Genomic DNA, 23,997 nt, shown 5'->3' on the forward strand with positions numbered 1-23,997 from the left:
AAAAGATACAAAAATGTACACATCGATTCGCTTGCAATGCTCTCAAACAGCACATCTTTTGCCCCAGAAAATTTCATTTCGTGAAACTTGTCTGAAAGGAGAAAAAAATCCAATGAAAAAATGAATGCAAGCAAAAATTTGTGCAGAAAGGAGCAATTGTTCAATTCTTAAATTTAGTGAACCTGGCCCTTAAGTTAGATGTCGATTTTCAGATGAACTTAGGGTTCTAAATTTAGGCCTGCTTTTTCATTTGCCTAGATTCAGTCTCCTACATTAAGTCCTTAGTTCTGAAAATCAGTGCTAACCTCCTAACTTTGTTTTCCAGATCCTGTATCCACCCACTTATAGGCTCCTAAATTGTGATGCCTAGTGAAAATAGGACCCTAAATGCACTCAGCCCTAGGAAATTTTCAGAAGGACCAATTTAGGGGCCTAACTCCAAAAGTTAGGAGCCTAAACCCTTTGAAAACTGGCCCCAGTATTTTCAGGCAGTAGTCTGCAGATGTTTTTATATACTGCTTTTTCTGTGCTTTTATTTCTTTCCTGAAATTGTGGGAAATTAAATCCTGGGGCAAAAACATTTGCTATTTCAAAACTTAGTAGACAAAGTGACCTGCAGGCTTCTTGTACCTTTATTTTGCCCAGAACTTCAATCTGTCCCTAAATGTTTGCATATATTTATTTATTTTTTTTAAATGCTTTATTTAACAGTCCCACATGTAGCACAGTAAAGAGGTAAATAACACGGCACTGATATTGACAGATTACATTATCTGGTAATTTAACAATGCCATATAAAATAAATTGTACTGTGCAAATCTAATCAAAACACATTTCAGTCTCACATATACATATGCATAACATGAAATTCGGATTATAATTAAGTTTTATTAGAACAATCTATGTCTAGAGATTTAGTTTAGTATCAAACTAGACTTGCAGTATAAAGGGTAGTTGTAATCTTGGACTGTAATCTTTACTGAATTCTACAGGATCCAGTGCTGTTTGAGCCTGTAATATGGGGGATTTTATGGGCTGGTTGATTAGATTGGAGGGGAAGGGGTAGTGGTGGGATGGGATGGGAGTATTGCAATTACAATGGTATATATAGAGACACGATGCTAAGGTGTTTTAGTGATTTGATGTTCAAAGAAAATTATTGCTGGCTAAGTGGAGAATAAATAAGAATATAACATGCATAGCATTTTCATGGATTTTATATAAAATGCTTGCTTTTTCACACAGTCCTCTTACTGCCTCCTGATCAATTAAAAAGATTAATCTCAAAACATTCAAATCATCGATGTACATATAAAAAAGTAAATTCATCAAATCCCTTTACCTTGGATACTTAACACCCATAAGTCTTTATTGAACTAATAAAAAGTCACATGGAGGGCCATACTGCTCTTATGAATCAATGGGGGGTGGGAGAGTGGGAGCCACCAGTTGTGTTCCCATTCTCAATTGTGGGTACAAGGAGCTTTGGATGGGAAAGACCCCAGACTCTCCTTGTTTGGGAGTGCTATGAAAAAAATATATATATATATATTGTATTGCTAAGTGACCACTGGATGGCATTTGGTATGGTACTGAGCCATTGTTTGTATTGTGTTCCACAGAGATGTTTTAACTTGAATATTAAGGATTTTGGAGTGGATTTCCCCTTAAGAAGGTTAAGGGGTCTGATTAGTGGGGGAATGGCCTAGGAGAATAAAAACCTGGGTCAATCTGGTGAGAAGGGCCTTTCTTGGTTAAGGTTGGGAGAAAGAGAGGGACCTCTGGGATGTAGGGAGCCTGGAGTGGGCAGCCTGTGGGGTGCTGGGCATAGGAATCCTTCCAGTACGGAGTGGGCTCTGCAGGGGGCTCTTCCCCTCAAGGGGGAAGGCCTATGGCCAGAAGAAGCAGAAGAAGTTAGAAGAACCAGAACTAAGAAGAAGAGGTGTCTGGTGCTCATGGGGTGGTGAGTAGAGAAGGTGGGGGTATGGATTACGGGACCCCAGGAGTTAGGGATGAGAGCCTCATGTCCCACAAAGGAGTTTATGTACAGGCGAAGAGAAATGGGAAAGGGTGTTTTACATATTCCCTTCTGGAGATGAGATAAGTGTTACAAGTTGGGGTATTGACAAGGTTATGGGAGAGGAAGATGTAAGATCTACATTCTGATGGACTGTAGCATGGAAGGGAGAGGAGATTATTGAAAGGGAAGGATGTATTCCAGATTTTGGGATGCAAATTATTGCCCTGGTTTATTGAATGTTTAACTTGGCTGAATAACCCATGAACACTCAATAATTCAGTATGTTCTGTATATCCTCAAAGTAATATATACATGGTTGCTGGCTGGACATCCCTGCTAATTAGCTAGATAAATTGAAATTTGTCCAATGCTGCTACTTATCTGGATAAGTCGGACTTTGTCAGTCTAAGTAGTGGCAAAGGTGCTACTTTGTTGAATAAGACAGAATTTAGGTGGATAAATGCACAAAAAATATACACACATATCTTTACTTCCAATTTTAAAGAGGTGAATAGATTTTAGGGGTGGAAGGGAGGGAATTTTTTCCATTTTTAGTTTTGTTTTTGAGATGGCTTTTTCCCCACAAATTTTATTTTGTGTAATGTTTATTTTGTTTCTTTAGTTTAAAGAAAAAACAAAATAAACATTGACACCCCCCCAAAAAATGGAAAAAAAAAAAGAAACAAGGCCTCCCTCCCATCCTTCCATCCTGGAAAAATACTGGGGCCAGGATCCTCCTGGAACCCACTATCCAATCCGGGGGTTCCACAGAAGAGGCCTAGGCCTAGGCCCCGGCCCAAGCTGGGGCCTTGTGTGGGGCCTAGACCAAGGTAGTGGTAACCTACCATGCCCTAGACATATACAATTCAGCTAATTCAACTACTGTACATCAAAATGGTGCCTTCTGCTGGGGAGCCTGTGCCACAATTAACTCTGGTGCAACAACCCCAGCAGATGGCATCAGTTGGCAAACAGCTAAAGAAAGAAGAGGTCAAAGAGGCACTCTGAGGCCTGCCCCTGATCTTGAGCAGAGGCCCAGGCATCAGGACCTGGCCTCCGGGCTGGACCCTGGCATTGAGTCTGAGTCCGGGCTGAGGTCAGATGCAGTGTTGGATTTAGCAAATATGGAGGGGGGTGTTGGGAAATTTCCGAGATCTGGGCCTTTGCTGGCCTAGGGCCCGGCATCGGACCAGGGCCTAGGCTGAGACCCCAGTGTTGTGCTGGGGTTTAGGCTGCGGCACCTTCGTCGGGTTATGGCCTTTGACCAAGGATTCAGGCCTAGGCTAGGCTGAGGCGCCAGAGTCGCACTTGGGATGAGTTTGGGACCTCTGCTTTGGGTTTCGGCCTACATCCTAGGCGAGGCCCCAGCTTCAGGCATAGGCTTAGGCTCAACTGGAAACTTTTTTTTAATTAGGTTTTCAAGACAAAACAAGATTCTGAATACATTTTGTCGAAATTTAACTCATTCCTTTTTGGAAACAATCCAAAATCAAATAGGAAATTTCATCTCATTTCCTATTTTAGTTCTCCTGAATACCCATCCCTAATAGATTTTACTCGTATGATTTAGACACATTAACCCCCTGTAAATTACATGCGTAAGTCGGGGGATTTTCTAACATACACTCGGCAATGAAATAACCAGTTTTATCATTTAGTTTGCCAGTTTGCCCAGTCCATGTCCTCTGGCCCTTCAGCCTGAAGTCCCCCCCCCAAATTTCACTCAGGCCCCCCACCTAACCATTTTTTTACTTCTGAGATATTTACAATCACTTACTCCAGATATTGAGCAGGAGCAAATATACGTGAGTAAGCTGATACATTTACATGCGTAAATTACTTATAAAATAACAACTTAACTTGCATAAATGTTGGCCCATCCCGAAAATGCCTCAACCTGCCCCTTTTTACATGCATGTAAAATTGCATACGTGCAATTTTACATGCGTAACTGCTAATTTTTATTCATGTAACTTTTGAAAATTCACTTTAAATATTTTATACTCAACAATTATGAGGTAGAAAATACAGAAATGTGCATGTGGTTTTGATTAAAAAAGGTACATAATAAAAAACTTTGGCTGAATATAGTGACTTTTAAGAATAGAAACACTTTCAGGATTGTGCTATAACAGAAACCATCCAGCTGGTCACTGGTCAGAATCCAAATTAAAGGACCATGTTTTGAGTTACATAGAGACGGTGTCTTTAAAATGGGTGCGCGGTCATCCATAAATGCGTATATGTGCATGTGAGCACACATACACAGGAATATTAAGTTGTCTGCACAATTGCGTGCTTACTTTTTAAAATACTCCAGGCGTGCGTATGTGTGCTCCTAATTTTAAGCGGCAACACAAGCAAACATAAATCACGTATCTTTCTTAGAGATATATGAGCTTTAATGCGCGCAGGTAAGCAGATTTTAAAACATGCGTGCATGAAGAAAATAGCCAGTTTGACCAATTTGTCCACTAGTTTGCCCAGTTTATCTCTACATCATCCATACCCCTCTGGTTCTTCAGCCTGCATGCCCCGCTATTTACCCAGAGCCCTCACACAGTGTTTTTTGGCCTGAAATGAGTTTTCTTCAGACATACATGTCATCAAGAGCAGAAATAAATATACACGGCTAACAGCCTGACACATGCTGTGGTGGCCGGATTTAAAATCCATATTAATGTGCATAAATGTTGGCCTTGCTCCAGAATGTCCCTGTCACGCCCTAACTTTGCCCCTTTTCCCCACACGTTTGGTTGCTCTCACACTTACGTACATATATGGGCCTTTTCCTGTGAGCAACTCTTTTAAAATTCACACCTTACCATTGCAGAACTTTGTGGGAACTGGGGAAATGGACACACATTTGTACCTTTTTTTCTGGCCTGTGCAATTACATCAGAAGCACTTTTACTCATCACCTTGGTAATGTACACTGGGCAATTGATTCGACTGGCTATAGTAATGACTCGAAAAACAGCCTCTGCTTCAAGCTGCAAAAGAAAAAACGAAAATTTCAATATGTCAGAGATGAGAATAATGAGAGAAAGTGCCAGGTGCATTTCACTTGTCCGAGTAGTACATTCTTGTAAAGGGTGCTTGTCACCAGACTGCCAAAGAGAATTCAAGGGCTATGTAGGCACTTCAGCAGTGAAGTGAATGTTGCATTCTCTGAATCTGCACCATTGCACTATACCTAAATCATAACTGGTTGGGTCATGAGTTTACCACAATGAAAATGTCTAACTACACTAACATCACATCACATTGACAGACCAAAATGAGCCACTCTCGTGCTGGCAAAGAGAGAATGTGCAGTTCAAAGGCATGAAAAAAGCTGACAGGCTGATACTTTTGTAGTACTTTATCATTTCTTTGATAAATATTGTGGCCCTTTCTTATAGCTGATCCTCTAGTTTACTCTTTTTTAGTTAACTTTTTTCTCACCTAACATATTTTATTTATATCTGATATTTTAATATATTCTAGAGCATTGGTTATTGTTGTTTCGCTCCAGTTTGCAAAATCCCCTTGTTGTCTTGTTTTCCCTATAAACCATTATGTTTGCTTGTTCACACTGTAAATTTCTTATACTTTATTGTTATACCTGTAAACCGTTGTGAAGGCTAGTACCAAACAACGGTATATAAAAAACGACAAATAAATAAATAAATAGTAGACCATTTTATTAAAAAAAAAATAAAAAATCAGGCTATTCAAAGCTTAAATTGTGTCTTCTCCCCCTTGTCCTCAAATAATTCTTGTATATTATCTCATTTGTTGAAAATTCTACAATAACACATCCAAACGTAACAGATTGGTTGTTTCTGAGCTTGTCTGTTATAGAGAGGCCACCAAGAAAATACTTGAGTTTGCTTTTAGGATGAACCACAAAATACCAATCTGACTGGGTAATGCATCAAACCATGGTAGCACTCTAATGTGTGTTAAAATGTGTACATCATGCATTATATACCCTAAATCACGTGATATAGCACTATCGCAGCGGTACTGTGTGATATTATGCATAGATCCGTCCAGGTTGCCTCCCCTATTACAGTGATCAGCTTTGAATGTGATTTGCATGCATGTAAAATGCAAATGCATGCAATTACATGTTAATATTTATTGTGGGCATCCAAGAAAGTGGTCAGCTGTGATAAAATAACACCTCCTGAGAAAGCAGTAAATATGATGCGGGAGCCCCAGGACACTAATGTGGCTCCTGAGGCTCCCGCACTACATTTAAAGGGCCCAGAAAAAAAACCAAAAATGTACATTTTTGGTTTTGGCAGTAGCCTTTTAAGACAATGGCAGTCCCTTGAGGCTGGGGCCGCTAGCCACGTTCTTTTGTCCCAAGGTGTCTGTCCCCGAGACAAAAGAGCACACTATAGAGCCCTGCTGTTTTTTCAGAGAGGGGCCCCTCTATCGCAGGAACAGCCCCCACAAAAGTGGGACCCTCTTGCACAAATACATTGTGGTTTAGTGGCTCTGGGCGTGAGATCTTCTCCAGTAAAGACAAATTATTTTAAGACAGTGATTCTCAACCCAGCCCTCAGGACACACATAGCCTGTCTGGCTTTCAGGATATCCACAATGGATATGCATGAGATAGATCTGCATGCACTGCAGCAACCCCTTCTGATCAAATTAGCAACCCTGTGGATAAGTTTTGAAAGATGCTTCCCGCCAGGGCCCCTAGCTTGTGAAGGTACTGTTACTTGGTTTGGCTTGGACAGGTCTGGAGTGAGAGGTTGCATGAAACATAAAGAAAAATTACTAACAGCTTTAATAAAGATTTAGGTAGAAGTAGTAGAAATGTTACCTCCTCTGGTCTACTCAAAGCGTGCCCTTCTGGTCCTGTTATACCCATGTCCAGTATCCGTTTTTGTTCCTGTAAAAGACAATATCTTATGTACGTTACCGATAGTGGGGGGGAACCCTTTACAAGAAGCTATTATATTTGGACTTCCATACCTGCTTCTCATTACATTGCTTGAATATATTCTTGTGAAATGTCCAGTATTCTCAGTCTGATTACTTTACTATAATGATAAAGCTGGCACCATATCATTGTTCTCCAAATTACTTTTATGTGATGCTGAATGCTACATAACACAGTGCAGCATATTTCATGGAGACATCAATTAGTCCTGCACTGTCACCATAAATCACAATGGCATACTTACTGCCTTTTATTTCTACCAACATGTACATTCACGAAAATATGATGGAATGGATTATGTAAGTTGATTTAATAACAATGATTCACATAGAAGGTTAGCTATGACTTTGCAACACTCCCAGAGCCTATGAGGTGTGTGTGCATGTATGTGTGTGTGTGTAATCAAATATAAATAAATAAAATAACATAGAAGGCCACATTCTGGCAGGGAACATATGATTTGGATCTTGATTTTCTTTTATGTAGTAGTTTATTTGCCAAAGTAATATTCTATGAGTTCTTCTCAGATGTTTAACTCATCAGGGGATTAATAAAACATTAATGTGTGACTCCCAAAATCATTATTGCTATTATAAATATTGTGATGAGGCCTCTAAAATAGGACCTGGTCAACATGGAGGCCATTTTGTTGTCTCTGATTAATGACGTTATGCATGTTAGATGCAGGTCTATCTGTACTGCTGGCTTTATTTGATCTTTTCAGTGCCTTTGATTTAGTGGATCATCAGCTTTTAATTCAAAGATGACAAGAGTTATAGATTGGAAAATGAGTTTATGATTGGATCTCCTCTTTTTGGAGGACTGAACCCACATAATAGAAGTAGATAATTCTTGTTCTCAACCAAAAGTGGTCAGAACTGGAATCCCACAGGGATTTTCTCTCTCTCTCTCTCTCCACTATTGGTTAATAGCTTCCTGAGGCCACTAGCTTGAGTTTTTTAGAAACTGAATATTGATGCCAATGACATCCAGTTCTTGAATCCTATTAAGGATGATTTAGATGAGGCTGTTGTTTTTTTTTTTAATTCCTGTTTGGTTTCAGAGCAGTAAATGGGTTTTGAATAAAACAAAACAGAGATTCACTGTGTTGGATTTCCTTTGATAGACTATTAACACTCATTGTTCAGCCAGTGCTGGATAATCATACTATTTCTACTTCATCTAAGGTCAAAAGCTTAGGAGTCCTTTTGGACTCCAATTTTTCTATGGAGGCTTATGTGTGGTAGGTTGCAGAATGGGCCTATGTACAACTCAAATAATGGGCGTCAGCTCCAACACTTTTAGACCCTCATGCTTTAAAATCTGTTGTCTCAGCTCTAGTCACCTCAGCTTTTATTGCAGTGTTTTGTTGGTGGGTTTATGAGGTAAGCTTACTCATAAACTGCAATTACTGCAAAGCATGAAATATATTTGCATACAATGGAGGTAGTGCTTGTAAATATATCTCATGCATATTCATTAAAGATACACTAAAAACCAGACCTATTTGTGACACTCCAGGACTGGGGTTACTTACCCCTGTTCTAATTGTTATGCTTGCATATATTATTAATGCATCTCTGAGTACTGGAATTTTTCCTCAGACATTGAAAGAAACTATTGGCCGCCCCTTTTAAAAGAAGAAAAAATATGGACTAGTTGACATGCGTGGAGATTCCTGGGAGGCCCCTATGAATTGCTTTCTCCTCCAAGGCTCAGCAGAGCCTATCTTCCTGCTTTGAGCACCAGCAGCCCTATCGCAGGCTGCCCCTACCTCTGCAGCCTCACTCCAACATAACCCACCCACACCTCGGTAGCTTCAGAACAGCCTGAACTCCAACAGCCCCAGCAGAGCTAACCCCCTAGGACCAAGCTTCTTCTCCTAGGAGTCCTCTGTTGGGAAGAGTATAAATGAACCTTCATGTTCTCTGGTGCTAGAAAGAGATCAGAGGCTGTGAAAGCTGAAGCTTAGATGGCTTGCAGTGTCCTCTGGAGTCCTTTGCTGGAGCTGCTGGGAAAATTATGCAAATGAGCCTTCATTTTCTGCAGCTAGAAACAGTGTGGGTCTGTGAAAACTGAAATCTAGACAGCTCATGATGTCCTCTGGATCTGCTAGAGCAGCTGGAGCTGCTGGTGAATTATGCAAATTAGCCTTCAGGTCCTCTGCTGCAGACAATCAGACACCACTTCCTCCTAAGTGCTTTTTATATAGAAATATTTTGGAATTTTCAACTATTGATTGATTTCACCATTATTATTCTTAGACAAATTAATAGAGTGAATGGTAGCCCAGCATTTGGAAGAATTGATGCTGGAAAAGGATTTTCTGAATTCTGGCCAAATGGGTTTTGCTTTTTTCATAGCACCGAAACAGACCTGAATATATTAGTGGATGCTCTTCACCTGAGTTTGGATAAGGGTAGAATTCTGTATTGGCCCGGAGACAAGATGGCCGCTGCCTAATTAACACGCTAAAATGTTGTCTCTCCGAAGATTTCCTTATAGCTATCTCTACACCTTTAGTATACGTATATATATTGCAATGCCACATACAAAAAGAAAAGCAAAGGTGAGAGATTCTTTGACTTCGACTCCGTTGCTTGATTCAAGACAGCCTCAGATAGAAATATTGTTTGCGACTCCCCTACATTCTACACTGGAGGGAGGGGCCCCAGGAAATGCCAGTAAAGAGTGAACGCCGAGCTTCCAGGCCGAAGAAACATCTCTTAGCCCCGGTGCGCCATTAGCCCCACTGCCGCCATTTAAAACTGTTGAAGTTCTGGATGATAAAAGCACCAATCAAGTGGAGGAGCTAAGTGATTTAGCAAGATGTTTTGTCCCGGGAAGGAATGGTGAGACATCATTACCTTCGGTGAGTCTTAGTGTTCAAGGCTCCATGGCCTCCTTGGTGGAAAAACAACTTTCTCACGCCAGCAATGGAAACCCCATGGAAGTAGGAGGAAAAGAACCAGAGGTACGTGTGACTCACCAGCCTCCGTTAGTTAGACCATAAATTATTACTTTAGTATCGATAGAAAAAGCTATTAATTCCTTAACACATGTGCTGAAAGAGACTACCATCAGATCTCAGAATTTGAAATCCAAGGTTCTTTCTATGGACTCTCAAATTAAAGACTTTGATTTAAGGATTTCCCAAGTTGAATCTGTTCAGAATAACTTAGTTTGATCAGAAAGTATGTACCTGAATAAGATGGAGAGTATAGAGAACGCATTGAGAATGCCTAATTTAAGAGTTCTGAATTTTCCTATTCTGAGACTGGTGCAACCAAGAGACTTATTTAAGAACTATCTAATGAAGATCTTAAAATTTCCAGATGAAGCAATACCAGCCATTACCAGGATATATTATCTTCCTTCATCTAAAGAAGTGAAGTCAGTTTTACAAACCCAAGAGCAATTACATACTGGTGCGCGAACAAAAGTGCACGTGTGCGTACATTTATAAAATCTACCCCTAGGGGTTTAATTTTCCTGTTATGTTCGCTCTAAGTAACTTGGTCTCCCCATTGTATACCTAACAATAATTGAGATATGGTTTACTTATTTTTGGAAATAATTTAATTTGGGAATTAATGTTATACTTGTTATATGGTCTAACTTTTCTGAACAAGAATCTTCTTGTTTATATTTGAAAAATTCAATAAAAATTAAATTAAAAAAAAAAAAAGAATTCTGTATTGGCCCTTCTGCATTTTTCAGAAACTTTCAGCACCATCAACCATGAGATCTTGCTTGACAGGTTTGAGTTTCTTGGTGTGGCATGATATGGAGCTGGATCAACTCCTTCTTAACAAACTGATTCCAAAAAATAAAAGTGGGTACACAGTGTTTAGAGACCCAGATACTCAAATTTGGAGTCCTACAGGGTTCAATTCTGTTTCACCTTTTGTTTAATATATACGTGCAGCTTTTGAGTCATTTAATTAATAACATGGGCTTCAATTGTTTATTATTTGCAGACAATATACAAATTTATGCAGAATTAGGGAAGGATAAGGACAGAACTTTGGGAAAGATATCTGACTGTTTGCAGCTGGCTTCAAATTGGATCTCATTGAGTAAATTGGTCCTTAACCCTTCAAAATCTGATGTTCTGTGGATAAGGAAAGCCAACTGAAATCTTTCTGCTTTAACTTTTTATTTTCATGGCCATGTTTTATCCACAAAAGCTGAAGTAAAGGTTTTGGGATAATCCTTGACTCTCACATCAATAATGCTATGACATCCTCTTTTTAGACTGATCTGAAATTTTTGGCCATATTTATCTAGAGACAATTTGGTGATTATAATGCATGCAATTATTAAAAGCCATTTAGATTACTGTAATGCTTTTCAGTATATATGGCATACCTGGGTCATTTACAATATGTTTAGAATATGGTTGTGTTTATTTTATTGGGATTGAAGTCACATGAACATATCACTCCACAGTAGATAACCTTCATTGGTTACCTGTCTCTTTCCACATTCATTTGAAAGTGGCTATTTCATGTTTCAAGATTTTGTATTTAGAGAATAGGAAAATTGGTTTCTACCTGCTAATTTTCATTCCTGGAATATCACAGATCAGCCCAGATAAGTGGGTTTTTCATCCCTACCAGCAGATGGAGGCAGAGGATACAAACTTTTCAGGCACTGCTACTTAACCAAAACTTCCACCTGCAGTCCCTCAATATTGACCTGTATCTAAGCCAAGATGACTTCTTCCCAAACTCCAAGGATTTCTCCCTCTAGAGCAAGCTGAGGATTAAAGTTGTAACCCCCAACAAAACTGAACCCTCAACTTAGGGTAATAAAAAACTTCCAATCCCAAAACTGCTTCAACTATGTACAATCTTGTTCAAATTCTGCATCACTAATTCAAATTCTGTATCACCAGCAGCATTCAGAAGTGGGAAAGGTCTTTTGCAACAATAAGGGGATGGGTAAGAACCAATTTTCCTTTCCTGTTCATACCCCAGAACAGTCCAGACAAGTGGGATGTACCCAAGACCCTCTATACTACTGAGTGGGAACCTGAAAGACCGGCATGCAACACACTTTCATCAAATGTGGCCTCCTCCAGAGCCCAAACATCCAAATGGTAATGTTTAGTAAAAATGTGCAAAGAAGACTAAGTCACTGCTCGGCAAATCTCCTGCACAGAAACCAACTGCACTCCACCCAGGAGGCTGCCTGCACCCTAGTAGAATGCACCCGCAGCCTCATCGGGACCAACCAACCCTTACAGTTATAGGCCAAAATATTGCTTCTGTCAACCATCTTGTAATCATGCTCTTAGCCGCTTTGCAACCCCTCTTTGCTCCACTGGATAAAACAAAGAGATGGTCCAAACTCCAAAAATCATTTGTAACCTTGAGATACCGCAATAGAACCCAACGCACATGCAAAAGGTGAAGCTCCCTTGCATGGAGCGAATCAGACATCAGATGCAGAAAGCCAGGTAATTCTGCCATCTGGCTAAGATTAAAGGATGATATGACTTTGGGTAAAAAGGAAGGCACTGTATACTAGAGATGTGAATCGGTACCGGACTCGTTTCTGGTACTGATTTTGGGTAAAAACTGCGGGAAATCTTTGTTCCCGCGATTCTTAGCTGTTTTAATTGGCTGTGTCGTGTCGAAAAAAAACTCAATACCCCGACCCTTTAAATTTAATCCTTTCGCATCCCCCACCCTCTCAAACCCCCCCCCTCCCCAAATTTTTTAAGTACCTGGTGGTCCAGCGGGGGTCCCGGGACTGATCTCCCATGCTCGGACTGTTGGCTGCCACTAATCAAAAGGGCGCCAATGGCCCTTTGCCCTTAGCATGTGACAGGGTATCCATGCCATTGACTGGCCCTGTCACTTGGTAGGAGCACTGGATGGCCCATGCCAAAAAGATGGGCCTTTGGCAAAGCAATCCCTGCAGGTGGCTTAAACAGAAGGGATCATCTTCTGCCAGCTGAATCAGATCCATAAACCACGGATGGCGTGGCCATTCTGGTGCCATCAGAATCACTCTTCCTGGATGCTGTTCAATGCAAAGTAGTACTTGACATACGAGCAGCCACAGCATAAATGCATACAGCAGAAGTCTCACTGGCCTTGGATGCACCAGAGCATTGATTCGGAGCTGAATTACTTCCTGCAGCTGAAAAATCTGATTGCCTTTGCATTCTCCCAAGTTGCTATGAGATTGAACTGGAGCTTGCCCCACCTGTGCTGAATGAGGGAAAAGGCCTCCGCTGATAGCTCTCATTCCCCTGGGTCCAGCTGTTGCCTGCTGAGATAATTCCCCTGTACATTGTCCACACCTACCACGTGTGAAGCTGCTAGTACTGCTAGATGACTTTCTGCCCAGGCAAAGAGCTCCTGAACCTCCTGAGCCACTAAATGACTCTTTGTTCTACCCTGATGATTGATGTAGACCACGTCATCGCATTGTCTGAGAATACAGGCATCGTGTGCCCGTGATTCCATGGAAGAAAGACAAGTAATGTCTTGTGAACCGTTCTCGTTTCCAGATGGTTGACTAACCAGGATATCTCCACTGGTGACTACTGCCCTTGGGCCTCTGATTCCTGACATACTATGCCCCAGCCACAGAGGCTGGCATCTCTGGTCACAACCACCCAGTCGAGAACTTCTAGATCCACTCCTTTCTCCAAACTGGGATGTGACAGCCACCACAAGAGACTGGATCTGTATTCCCCTGGAGTGGCAATGGTAGCTGAAACTCCTCCGACAATTGATTCCAGCTGGAAAAGAGTGCCTTCTGGAGAGGTCTCATGTAAGCAAAGACCCATGGCACCAACTCCAGTGTAGGCACAATGGAACCTAGCACTTCTAAATAATCCCAGACTTTGGGAATCAACAGATTCAGCAGCCAAACAACTTGCACCTGCAACTTGACCACCCTTGCCTAACTCTGTATCAAACCGAGTCCCCAGATATTCCAACAACTGAGATGGCTCCAAGTGGCTCTTCACCAGGGTTATAATCAACCATGGGACCTTAGGCATTCCATTGCTCATCATATGGAACAGCGACACTCCATCTTTGACTTCACCTGAAGGAGCCATTCATCCAGGTACAGATGCACTAGCATCCTTTCCCTTCTGAGGGCTGCCTCCACTGCCACCACCACCATCACTTTCATGAACATTCTTGGTGCGGTCACCGGCCCGAAGGGAAGCACTCAAAACTGAAAATGCACCGTGAAGTGCAGAAACATTTGATGGTCTGCTCAGATGGGAATGTGCAGCTATGCTTCCGTTGGATCCAAGGACGCGAGAAACTCTCTCTTGCACAACGCTGCAATCACCATCCACAGTGTCTCCATATGAAAGCGCAGCACCCACAAAAATGTATTGACCTTCTGGAGATCTAGAATGGGCCAAAAGGTACTCTCCTTCTTCAGAACTACAAAGTAAACAGAATATCTTCCTCAACCTTGTTCTCCCAGAGAAATTGGAATGATGGCTTCCAAGCACTGCAGCCTTAGTAGCATGTCCTGCACTGCCAACTGCTTGATGGGAGAAGTGAAACGGGACATTATATAGGCTTCCTTGATGGGGCGTGAAAATTCTAAGCATAGTCATTCCTTATCACTTCCAGAACCCACTTCTCAGAAAAGCAAGATAACCTTCCTCTGACAGCTTCCAGGGAGGAGTGGACCAGTCCACCTTCATTGGACGGACTTAGCACATCTGGAACCTTATTTGTAGCTATCTCTGGCCAGTCTACATATCCTTCAAAAGGACTTCTTCTTGAACCCTGCTTTTGAATGGATCCAGAGAACTCCCATTGGAGCAAAACCTCATTTCCCATAAGCGAGGGTGCGACAGAAAGGTCTCACTGCTCACTTTCTTATCTTCAGGCAATTTGTTCCCTTTTGATTCTGCCAAATGCTTCATCATCTTCTCCAGATCCTCCCCGGATAATAGCTTATCTTTGAAGGGCAGATTACAAAGCTACACTTTTGACCACACATCCGCTGTTCAATTACGTAACCATAGGAGTCTCCTGGTGGCTACCATGTACGCCATATTCCTGCCTGACATCCGAACCATATCATACAGGGTATCCGCCACATAGGTCATCCCCACCTCCAACTGAGCTTCCTGGTTGGGATCAGCAGAGGCCCCCCGATGCCTTCTCCTGCGCCTTCTGCACCCAGCACAAATAAGCTCTCTGCATTAGACTTAGCACAGACCTCAGAGCCAAGACCTCAAACAGCCTTTTTAACAAGATCTCTAGTTTCCGGTTCTGGACATCCTTTAGCACCGCTATACCTTCCATGGGAATGGTCATCTTCTTAGTCACAGCAGACACCACCTGCATGTACCTTTGCTAGCTTCCAAACCTCCAAAGTGTCCCTCAGCAAGGGATACAACCTGGCCATAGTCCTGGCCACCTTCAGACCTGCCTCAGGAAAATCCCCAATCAATCAGCTTCTTCACCTTCTTCAGCAATGGGAAAGCTTTTGGTGGCCCACATAGCACATCCAATACCAGGTTCACACTCTTGTTGTCCAAATCCTCTTGCATGACCTTGATCCCCAGCTCTTCAAGCACCTGAGGAATGAAAGGCTGCAACTCCTCCTTACGGAACAATATCACCACCCTAGGGTCGTCCCCTTCTGTGAGAGGCCACTCCTCCGCATCAGTCACTGCCTACTGGAGCAGTAGCAGGATCAGCACACAGATCATCTCACAAATCCTCCTGAGGAATGTCTCGCTCTGAACCTTCTGAAGAGTCATCCTCCAACCCCGCTGAGCATCCCAGGCCCAGCAGGTGAAGAATGTCCCCCGACCTTGGGGGTGATTCAGCTCAACTTCTTAGACAAGCTCTGGGACTTCAGGGTGGCTGATCGCTTACCCACTGCTTCTTTCTTAGTGAGATAAGCTTCATGTAGCAGTAACACAAAATCTACAGAAAATCCATCAGATCCACTGGCTTCCTTATCCACCAGGTCCTCTCTTGTTCCCCTGTCTCTTCTCTATCCTCTCCAGACCCTTGCTGTACTGGAGAGAGTGGTGGAGGGGAGTCTCTGAACACCCTATCCATTGCAGGCTTCCTGCCACAAGGAAGCAAAATGGCTACCGTTTCCTTCAAACCCCCACCCAGGGGCTCCTGAATGGGGCCTGCTGACCATATGCAGCATCCATCTGCTGAGACCCTTTCACTTCCAGAGGCCCAACCAATGCATAGCAAGGCCCTACTGAAGTGTGATCACCTCACACCACAGGCCCAACAAACATTCCCACACTCCATGGGAGGCGTCATGAATTGCATTCTGGCCTGCAACCCAAATTGCCCCAATCGTGGAGAAAAAACTGCAACTCTACTGCCGACGCTGTCCTGGCCCCGGGTGCTACAGTCAGGTCGCACGCATGTCTATTATCATCCCTGAGGCTAACCGCACCACCGAGCCGACCACCAACCACCGAAAGAAGGCCTGCAGAAACACTTTTTTTTTTTTTTTTTTTAAGTAACCACCATCGAGCAACCCAGATAGAAAAAGGGAAGATATACTTTCCTGTTTCTGGGTGCTCTCAGCTGGTCCAGTTGACAGGGCAGATGAGAAGGCCTCAGGAGAAGCAAAGGAACCAGGACCCCTGGCTTTCCCTCCCCCTGGAAATCAAGGGTTGAGCTTGGCTAGGGATTACCAACCTCCATGCTTGCCCTTCTCAAGCAGAGGGATGGCCCACAAAGTAACCTAACATCTCTGGCAGCACCAGTCTTCACTTTTTCTTATCTTCTCTTTTCCTATCTATCTTCCTTTTTTTTTTTAAACTAAAGTTCAAACTGCAGGTTTGTACATCTACTATCTGCAGGAGACAGAGAAATACTGAGGGACTGCAGGAGGTACTCTCAGTTAAGTAGCAGTGCCTGAAAAGTTTTTATTCTCTGCCTCCTTCTGCTGGTAGGGCTGCAAAACCCACTTGTCTAGACTGATCTGGCATATGAACAGGATTTTACTTTGTTGCCTTAAACTGTCAGAAATAAGCAACTGCAATACACAAGATGCCACCTTTTGATATTCAACTATTAAAGGAAGTAAAATGCACAGAAATCTTTGTTGTGCCACTGGTGTGGAATTCTTTGTCTAAACAGTTAAGGACCAGCAATGACTACTTTTGAGGAAACACTGTAAAACCTATTTTTTACAGATGCTTTTAAAGAGGTGTAATTTTTAATATGATCTCTGAATATGGCTTCTGTTTTCCTTGTCATTTAATTTGTTGTGTCGGAGACATTAATTTATCAGGATTAGTTAAGATTTTAATAGTAATTGCATTTCATTTGTGAATGATTCTTTTATTTTAGGTCACTTAGATCTGAACAGGAGAGGCATTGCATCAATTCTAGAAATAAACAAATAAGTACATAAATGGTACTTTCCCACTGAGAACTGGTGCAGAGTTCGCATGGCAAAATATCAACAGACTTTGCAACTACCCACAGATATATGAAAATTGCCCTCATTGTTTAAATGTCACCCTTGTTAGATAAAATGCCAGGTGTTATGGTACAAAGCAAATGTTGGTGGATAGATTAGGTAAATTCAAGTGGAAGAAGTTATTTTTACATTTACATTTAAAGTGAGAGTGGGGGTATTCCATGTTTCAAAAGGATGGCTTTTCCATAGGAATGGGGCAAGGAGAGTAAAAAGTCAAAAGAGAAAGGAAACTTATTTCATATGTGGCTGGTGGATGCCTGCAGGAGAAGTGCAGAAAACCCGAGTAGTTTAATAGTATATAAATGTATAAACAGACTAACCTCATTAACCCTCCAGTGAACACAGAACATTAGAGACAGTTCTCCTTAACTGTGGCCACTTGAACATGATGCAGGAAGAGAAGTTCGATCATGACTGAATCACCACATTGAATTCTCATTGACAAATGTCCAGTAGAATAAACACAATCATTAGTATGCATTAGATCTATATCTAGCAGTTAGACACATATTTCCATTTTTCCCTTTTGCTTAAAATAGTTTGGTTGCTGTGTTAATCTACTTGGATACATAGAAATTGATGTCAACAGAAAACAAGTTGTAGATGACATTTTTATTATCCTAAATTAATTTGTGACCGGTTTTTGAAAACTATTGGTCAGTTTTCAACAGGTTGGAAAATGCATGCTAAAAGCATGACACAAAGGCACATTTATCTATATAAGATTCAAGTATCCAAATTAGATATTTTGAGAGTGGGTGTGGGTGGGATGCCTGGGTGGAAGGTAGGTTGAAGGTGGGGGCTGTGTGTGGGTGCGTGTCAACAAGTTTATAGATGTAGTCTGTGTGTGGAGGTGTATGTGTGTGTGGTGTGTGTGCATGAATGAATGGATTGGGGTGAGTGTGACTGAGTGGGCAGGGTGTGTGTGTGATTGGTCATTAGCGAGTAACTGGGTGTGGTGTGTTTGAGTATATAGGAGTGTGTAAGTCAGCCTTCCCTTCCCCTTCACTCCCCTGCTCTCTTTTCCCTCTCTACCATTCCCTTCCATCTTATCTCAGCCTCCTCCCCTCCCCTTTCCTTCTTTCCCTTCCTCCCCTCTCTACCATCTCTTTTCATATTCCTTCCCTAACCTCCCACCCCATGGATGAAGTTGGGAGCTCCACCAGAACTGAGGCCTTTCCTGTGCCACTATGTGGGTCTCTTTTCTACCAGCAGGGTTTGCAACCAGCTGGGCACCTCTATTTAGGCGCTTGGTCCTGGTCGATTTTCGAAAGGGCTAATTAGGTGCCTAACTCCCAAAATTAAGCATGTAAACCCTTTGAAAGTTGACCCAAATGCTCCCTTCATATTCTACATTGACCTGATAAATGCAACATAGTTCTCGAAAATTAGTCACAAACGTTTTAGGTTAGTCCAATTAAGAAATGTATTATCCAAAGCGTGTTTGCTGACCTTTATTTCTATGGATCCCTTTGGTTTGCATTTCACCTCTATCAATGCTATGAGAAAGGCGTCAAAATAAATCAGTCACTCACCTGAGCTATCAAATCCCCATTTTCAGCATGGACCAGGATCACGGCCCCAAGCCCCTTTAGGAAGGTAAAGGCTTCATAAAGCTGAAGAATTGAGAGCAGAGAGAGAGATCGTGAATGAAGATAGCATTAATGTGCATTATTTGTTTCATTTTGTCCTGCCCTTTTTAATGCAGCACCACCACATATTGGCTCAATTCTGGTCAAATCTGAGCAAGGCACAGGGAGGTTAATTTTCAACAGATTGTATCAGAAATTCCAAAGTAGACTTCTGCAAATAAGTCTGTTTTGAAAACTCCTGGTTTGTGCTGGCATGCAAGTGGACACATGCAGAAAGTTCCACCTGCTCCCCAGCATCTTTCACTTTCTGCGTATGGATTCTTTTAAAAGGCAAAAGTGTGCGTGTATTGTGCAAATGCTTTTCTTGTTCCTAGCTCCACTCCCCAGAACTCCTACTGTAAGTGGAGTTTTGCGGGTGGATTCTCCACCTGCAAAACTCAGCCATCTCGAGGAAACCAGACAACGCACATTCTTCTCTGCCAGACCACTCCTATGGAACAGCTTCCAAAAGGCAACAAGATGTCTCTGAGAGAGAACTTTCTTCCAAAAAGCCCTAAAAGCGTTCCTCTTCAAGAGAGCATTCCCCAACCTAGATGACAACGGACTACCCTCAATCTGTCCCATTTCAGAGGATGCTACCTTGTCTTCTACCCCCGCCCCCCCCCCCCCCCCCCCCGACCCCTTAGTACAACTGAACTCACTCCCTCAATGCTTCTTTGTTTTCTCCCCCCAAGATTCTGCACTACCCGTTCCCTCCTTCTCTTTTGTCTGATATTTTTTATATTGTACCCCGCTCTGAACATAGGAAGGGCGGGTAATAAATGCTTTCAAATAAATAAGTAAATACAATTGTTTCCCACATAGTTTTTCCCTTACAACTCACCGGTTGATATTCAGAAGGCAATTTACGCATATAGAATGTGGTTTATAGCTCTAAATCCTTCAGAAAATTATCTCTAAAGTGACCATTTACTCCTCTGGATGAATAATTCAGCCAACTATTTCATGCCCATGGTTTTCCAGATCAGTATAATGAAACTTTTAATAACAAATTTTGAGAATCCAATTGAAGGGCTAAATATTCAAAAGGATTTATATGCATAAAACCTGTTTTGTTTTATTTTTGTGCATAAATGCATTCACAAAAGAGAGCAGGCAGAATACTGTACCTCAGTATCTGACATTTGGTAGAGATCTTTGTATGCCATGTACACCTGGAAAGAATTGACACCTGTTGCATGATAGAACAAATGGTGGATTAGATTGTATCAACATGGGCAATATGCAATTTTTTAATATATTAGATAACAATAATTATTATTATTACACTAATGAGCTTTTAAGTTTCCATTTGTAAAAACAAATCAAAAGAGAATATATGACCGAGAAGAAATTTCATTATGAGCACATACAAAACTACTTTTCTAATATTCTGATTGTTACTTATTAATACTCCTTGCGCTTGATTCTTCCTTTTTGATACACCAGACAAATCATTTTGATTTGTAACCTTGCAATTTCCAATAAGTTAAAACTTGAGCTAAAAGATGATCTGTCAAACATGTTGTTCTGATAGTCTGTGAATCCATACAGGCACAGAAGTGGCATCTTTATGCCATCACAGGAGTGATCAAAAGAGTTTTGTGTTTTATGCTTGAAAAACATGCCTACAGAAGTCTACAATTATAGAGCACTCATAAGTATGTACATTATTCACCTACCAAATAGAAAGGGCTATTCACTAGTTTCAAAAAGATTCTCCATTGGACAAAAGAAGATTTATAATATTTTATTTTCACCAGGGCTTTTTTTTTAGGGGGCATGTGCCGGTAATGAGTCCACCTGGCATGCAACTTGCAAGTACCAGCAATATTTTATCCAGAAAGATAGCACTGATTTTCACCTTCTACGTTAAAATTAGTGCCTCTTTTCTAGAGATAGGAAAGAACCTCTCAGCAGATGTACTTGCCAATATAATCTTACATCTCACATCTGTTGTCTCCTAGTCTTAACTGATATCCTGAATGTATACAGTACATAGGAGCTGGACCTCAGACAGTTCTGATGCAAATTGGGAGAAAACAAACTGTTATAAACTACAAGTTTCATGATAAACTGCTCAGAAGAACATAGACTTTGTTAACCCTTTGACCTTGTTCCCTATTCCACATTAGGCTATCACTATTAGGAATACTGATTCCCACTCCCCCTTTCGTGCAAGGAAGAGGGGTGCAATATGAAGCAGTGCTGAGTCAGGCCAGCAGAAATACGCATGGAGATTTAATTTACAAATTCCTACGCTTGCATCCCCCCCCACGAATTTTGTCCCTGCAAAGTACATGGGAGATGGTTTCCTTGTGGCGTGTGTTGGCTGGTGAATTTTTAAAGGGAAACGCCACGGGGAGATCGAAAGTTGCCCCTTCTATCACAGAGAAGAAGATTTTCAGTTATTGAGTGCTGCTGAGAGGTCTCCTTCTCTCCATAGCCAAACTCTGAAAATTAACCTGGCTCTTGCATCAAAAGTAGATGAACATATTTCATGAATATTCGCTGTGGAAATCCTGGAAAGCAGAAAGGCACTCAGAGACCAGAGTTTGCTGTCCCAGCTCTATCAGGACTAGTTTCAAATGATGATCATAGAGATATATAAAGTATATTTATAGGACAGGCTTAACAAGAGGCACTGCATGCATTATTTATAATTACTCTTCCTCCTCCTCCTCCTACTACAAGTATTTATCATTTATAAAGTGCTATTAAACATACACAGTATTGTAACTCTCACAAACTCTCATCTTACTTCTTACAGAAGCTGTGTGAATAGTTCAAATAAAAAGTTTGGTGTTAAAAATTGTCTTAGCTAGGGTGCAAATTGACAATTAAAGAAGAAAGATCATGCTTTCCCCATCCCAATGGCATCATACTTTGCCTTACCCATCTCTAAAACTAAATGGCAATCAGGGCCAAATTTCCCATTATGAGTAGCAGGCACGTGAATCCCCTGGTGGATGAAGCACTCTTTAATCAAGGTGAAAATAGAGACCCTGCAATTTTGGAGGGAACACCCTTTTTGGATCTTCAGAGAGGACACCCTTGATTATACTGTGGCAAGAGGGTCACTGTGCTGGTCTCTACTTTTTCTCAGTATTCAGAATATGTTTTCTCTTTCTTTTTGGAAAAAGTGTTATTCTACAACCTAATTGTTCCATTTACAGACATTCTGAAAGGGAAGAAATACAATCCATGGTGTACAATAAAAAAAAAAAGGTTTAAAAAAGTTTGGATAAGTTCCTAGAGGAAAAATTCATAACCTGCTATTAGGGGTAGATTTTAAAAGAAGCGCGATCAGCCTACTTTTGCTTGCGCATCAGACTCAAGCAAAAGTACGCTGGATTTTAGTAGATACGCGCGGAGCCGCGCGTATCCACTAAAATCCTGGATCGGCGCGCGCAAGGCTATCGATTTTGTATAGCCGGCGCGCGCCGAGCCGCGCTGCCTACCCCCGTTCCCTCCAAGGCCGCTCCGAAATCGGAGCGGCCTCGGAGGGAATCCTCTAACGCCCTCCCCTCACCTTCCCCTCCCTTCCCCTACCTAACCCACCCGCCCGGCCCTGTCTAAACCCCCCCCTTACCTTTGTTGGGGGATTTACGCCTCCCGGAGGGAGGCGTAAATCCCCGCGCACGAGCAGGACTCCTGCGCGCCGGGCCGCGACCTGGGGGCGGGTACGGAGGGCGCGGCCACGCCCCGGGCCGTAGCCACGCCCCCGTACCCGCCCCCAAAACGCTGCCGACACGCCCCCGCAACGCCGTGCGCTCCGGCCCCGCCCCCGACACGCCCCCCAACACGCCCCCCTCCGAGAACCCCGGGACGTACGCGAGTCCCGGGGCTCTGCGCGCGCCGGGAGGCCTATGTAAAATAGGCTTCCCGGCGCGCAGGGCCCTGCTCGCCTAAATCCGCCCGGTTTTGGGCGGATTTAGGCGAGCAAGGCTCTGAAAATCCGCCCCTTAATTAATAAGCAATAGTGGCTTGAGATTTATTTAATGTTTGGGTACTTGCCAGGTACTAGAGATGTGAATCGTGTCCTCGATTGTCTTAACGATCGATTTCGGCTGGGAGGGGGAGGGAATCGTATTGTTGCCGTTTGGGTTTTAAAAATATCGTGAAAAATCGTTAAAATCGTGAGCCAACCCCCTAAAACCCACCCCGACCCTTTAAATTAAATCCCCCACCCTCCCGAACCCCCCCCAAATGCTTTAAATTACCTGGTGGTCCAGAACGGCGGCGGTCCGGAACGGCCCCCTCAATTGAATCCTTTTGTCTTCAGCCGGCGCCATTTTGCAAAATGGCCGCCGCAAAATGGCGGCGGCCATAGACAAAAACGATTCGACACAGGAGGTCGTTCCGGACCCCCGCTGGACTTTCGGCAAGTCTTGTGGGGGTCAGGAGGCCCCCCCCAAGCTGGCCAAAAGTTTCTGGGAGTCCAGCGGGGTTCAGGAAGCGATTTCTTGCCGCAAATCGTTTTCCGTACGGAAAATGGCGCCGGCAGGAGATCGACTGCAGGAGGTCGTTCAGCGGCGGTCCGGAACCCCCGCTGAATGACCTCCTGCAGTCGATCTCCTGCCGGCGCCATTTTCCGTACGGAAAACGATTTGCGGCAAGAAATCGCTTCCGGAACCACGCTGGACTCCCAGAAACATTTGGCCAGCTTGGGGGGGCCTCCTGACCCCCACAAGACTTGCCAAAAGTCCAGCGGGGGTCCGGAACGACCTCCTGCGTCGAATCGTTTTTGTCTATGGCCGCCGCCATTTTGCGGCGGCCATTTTGCAAAATGGCGCCGGCTGAAGACAAAAGGATTCAATTGAGGGGGCCGTTCCGGACTGCCGCCGTTCTGGACCACCGCTGGATCCCCAGGTAATTTAAAGCATTTGGGGGGGTTCGGGAGGGTGGGGGATTTAATTTAAAGGGTCAGGGGT

General features: G+C 42.7%; 1 protein-coding gene across 2 annotated transcripts in view; it reads right to left on the bottom strand.

The window, feature by feature from the left end:
• Window positions 1–23,997, bottom strand: part of CRMP1 (collapsin response mediator protein 1) — a 126,728-nt gene that overhangs the window by 39,563 nt on the left and 63,168 nt on the right. For both annotated transcript variants that reach the window (XM_029591239.1, XM_029591229.1), the window contains exons 5-8: window positions 20,194–20,255; window positions 18,968–19,048; window positions 6,846–6,914; window positions 4,893–5,013 (exon numbers count right to left, since the gene is read on the bottom strand). In XM_029591239.1, the coding sequence (XP_029447099.1) occupies window positions 4,893–5,013; window positions 6,846–6,914; window positions 18,968–19,048; window positions 20,194–20,255 (333 nt within the window). The remainder of the gene's footprint in view (window positions 1–4,892; window positions 5,014–6,845; window positions 6,915–18,967; window positions 19,049–20,193; window positions 20,256–23,997) is intronic.

This window comes from Rhinatrema bivittatum, chromosome 1 (genome assembly GCF_901001135.1).
Source record: "Rhinatrema bivittatum chromosome 1, aRhiBiv1.1, whole genome shotgun sequence".
In the NCBI taxonomy this organism is placed as follows: domain Eukaryota; kingdom Metazoa; phylum Chordata; class Amphibia; order Gymnophiona; family Rhinatrematidae; genus Rhinatrema; species Rhinatrema bivittatum.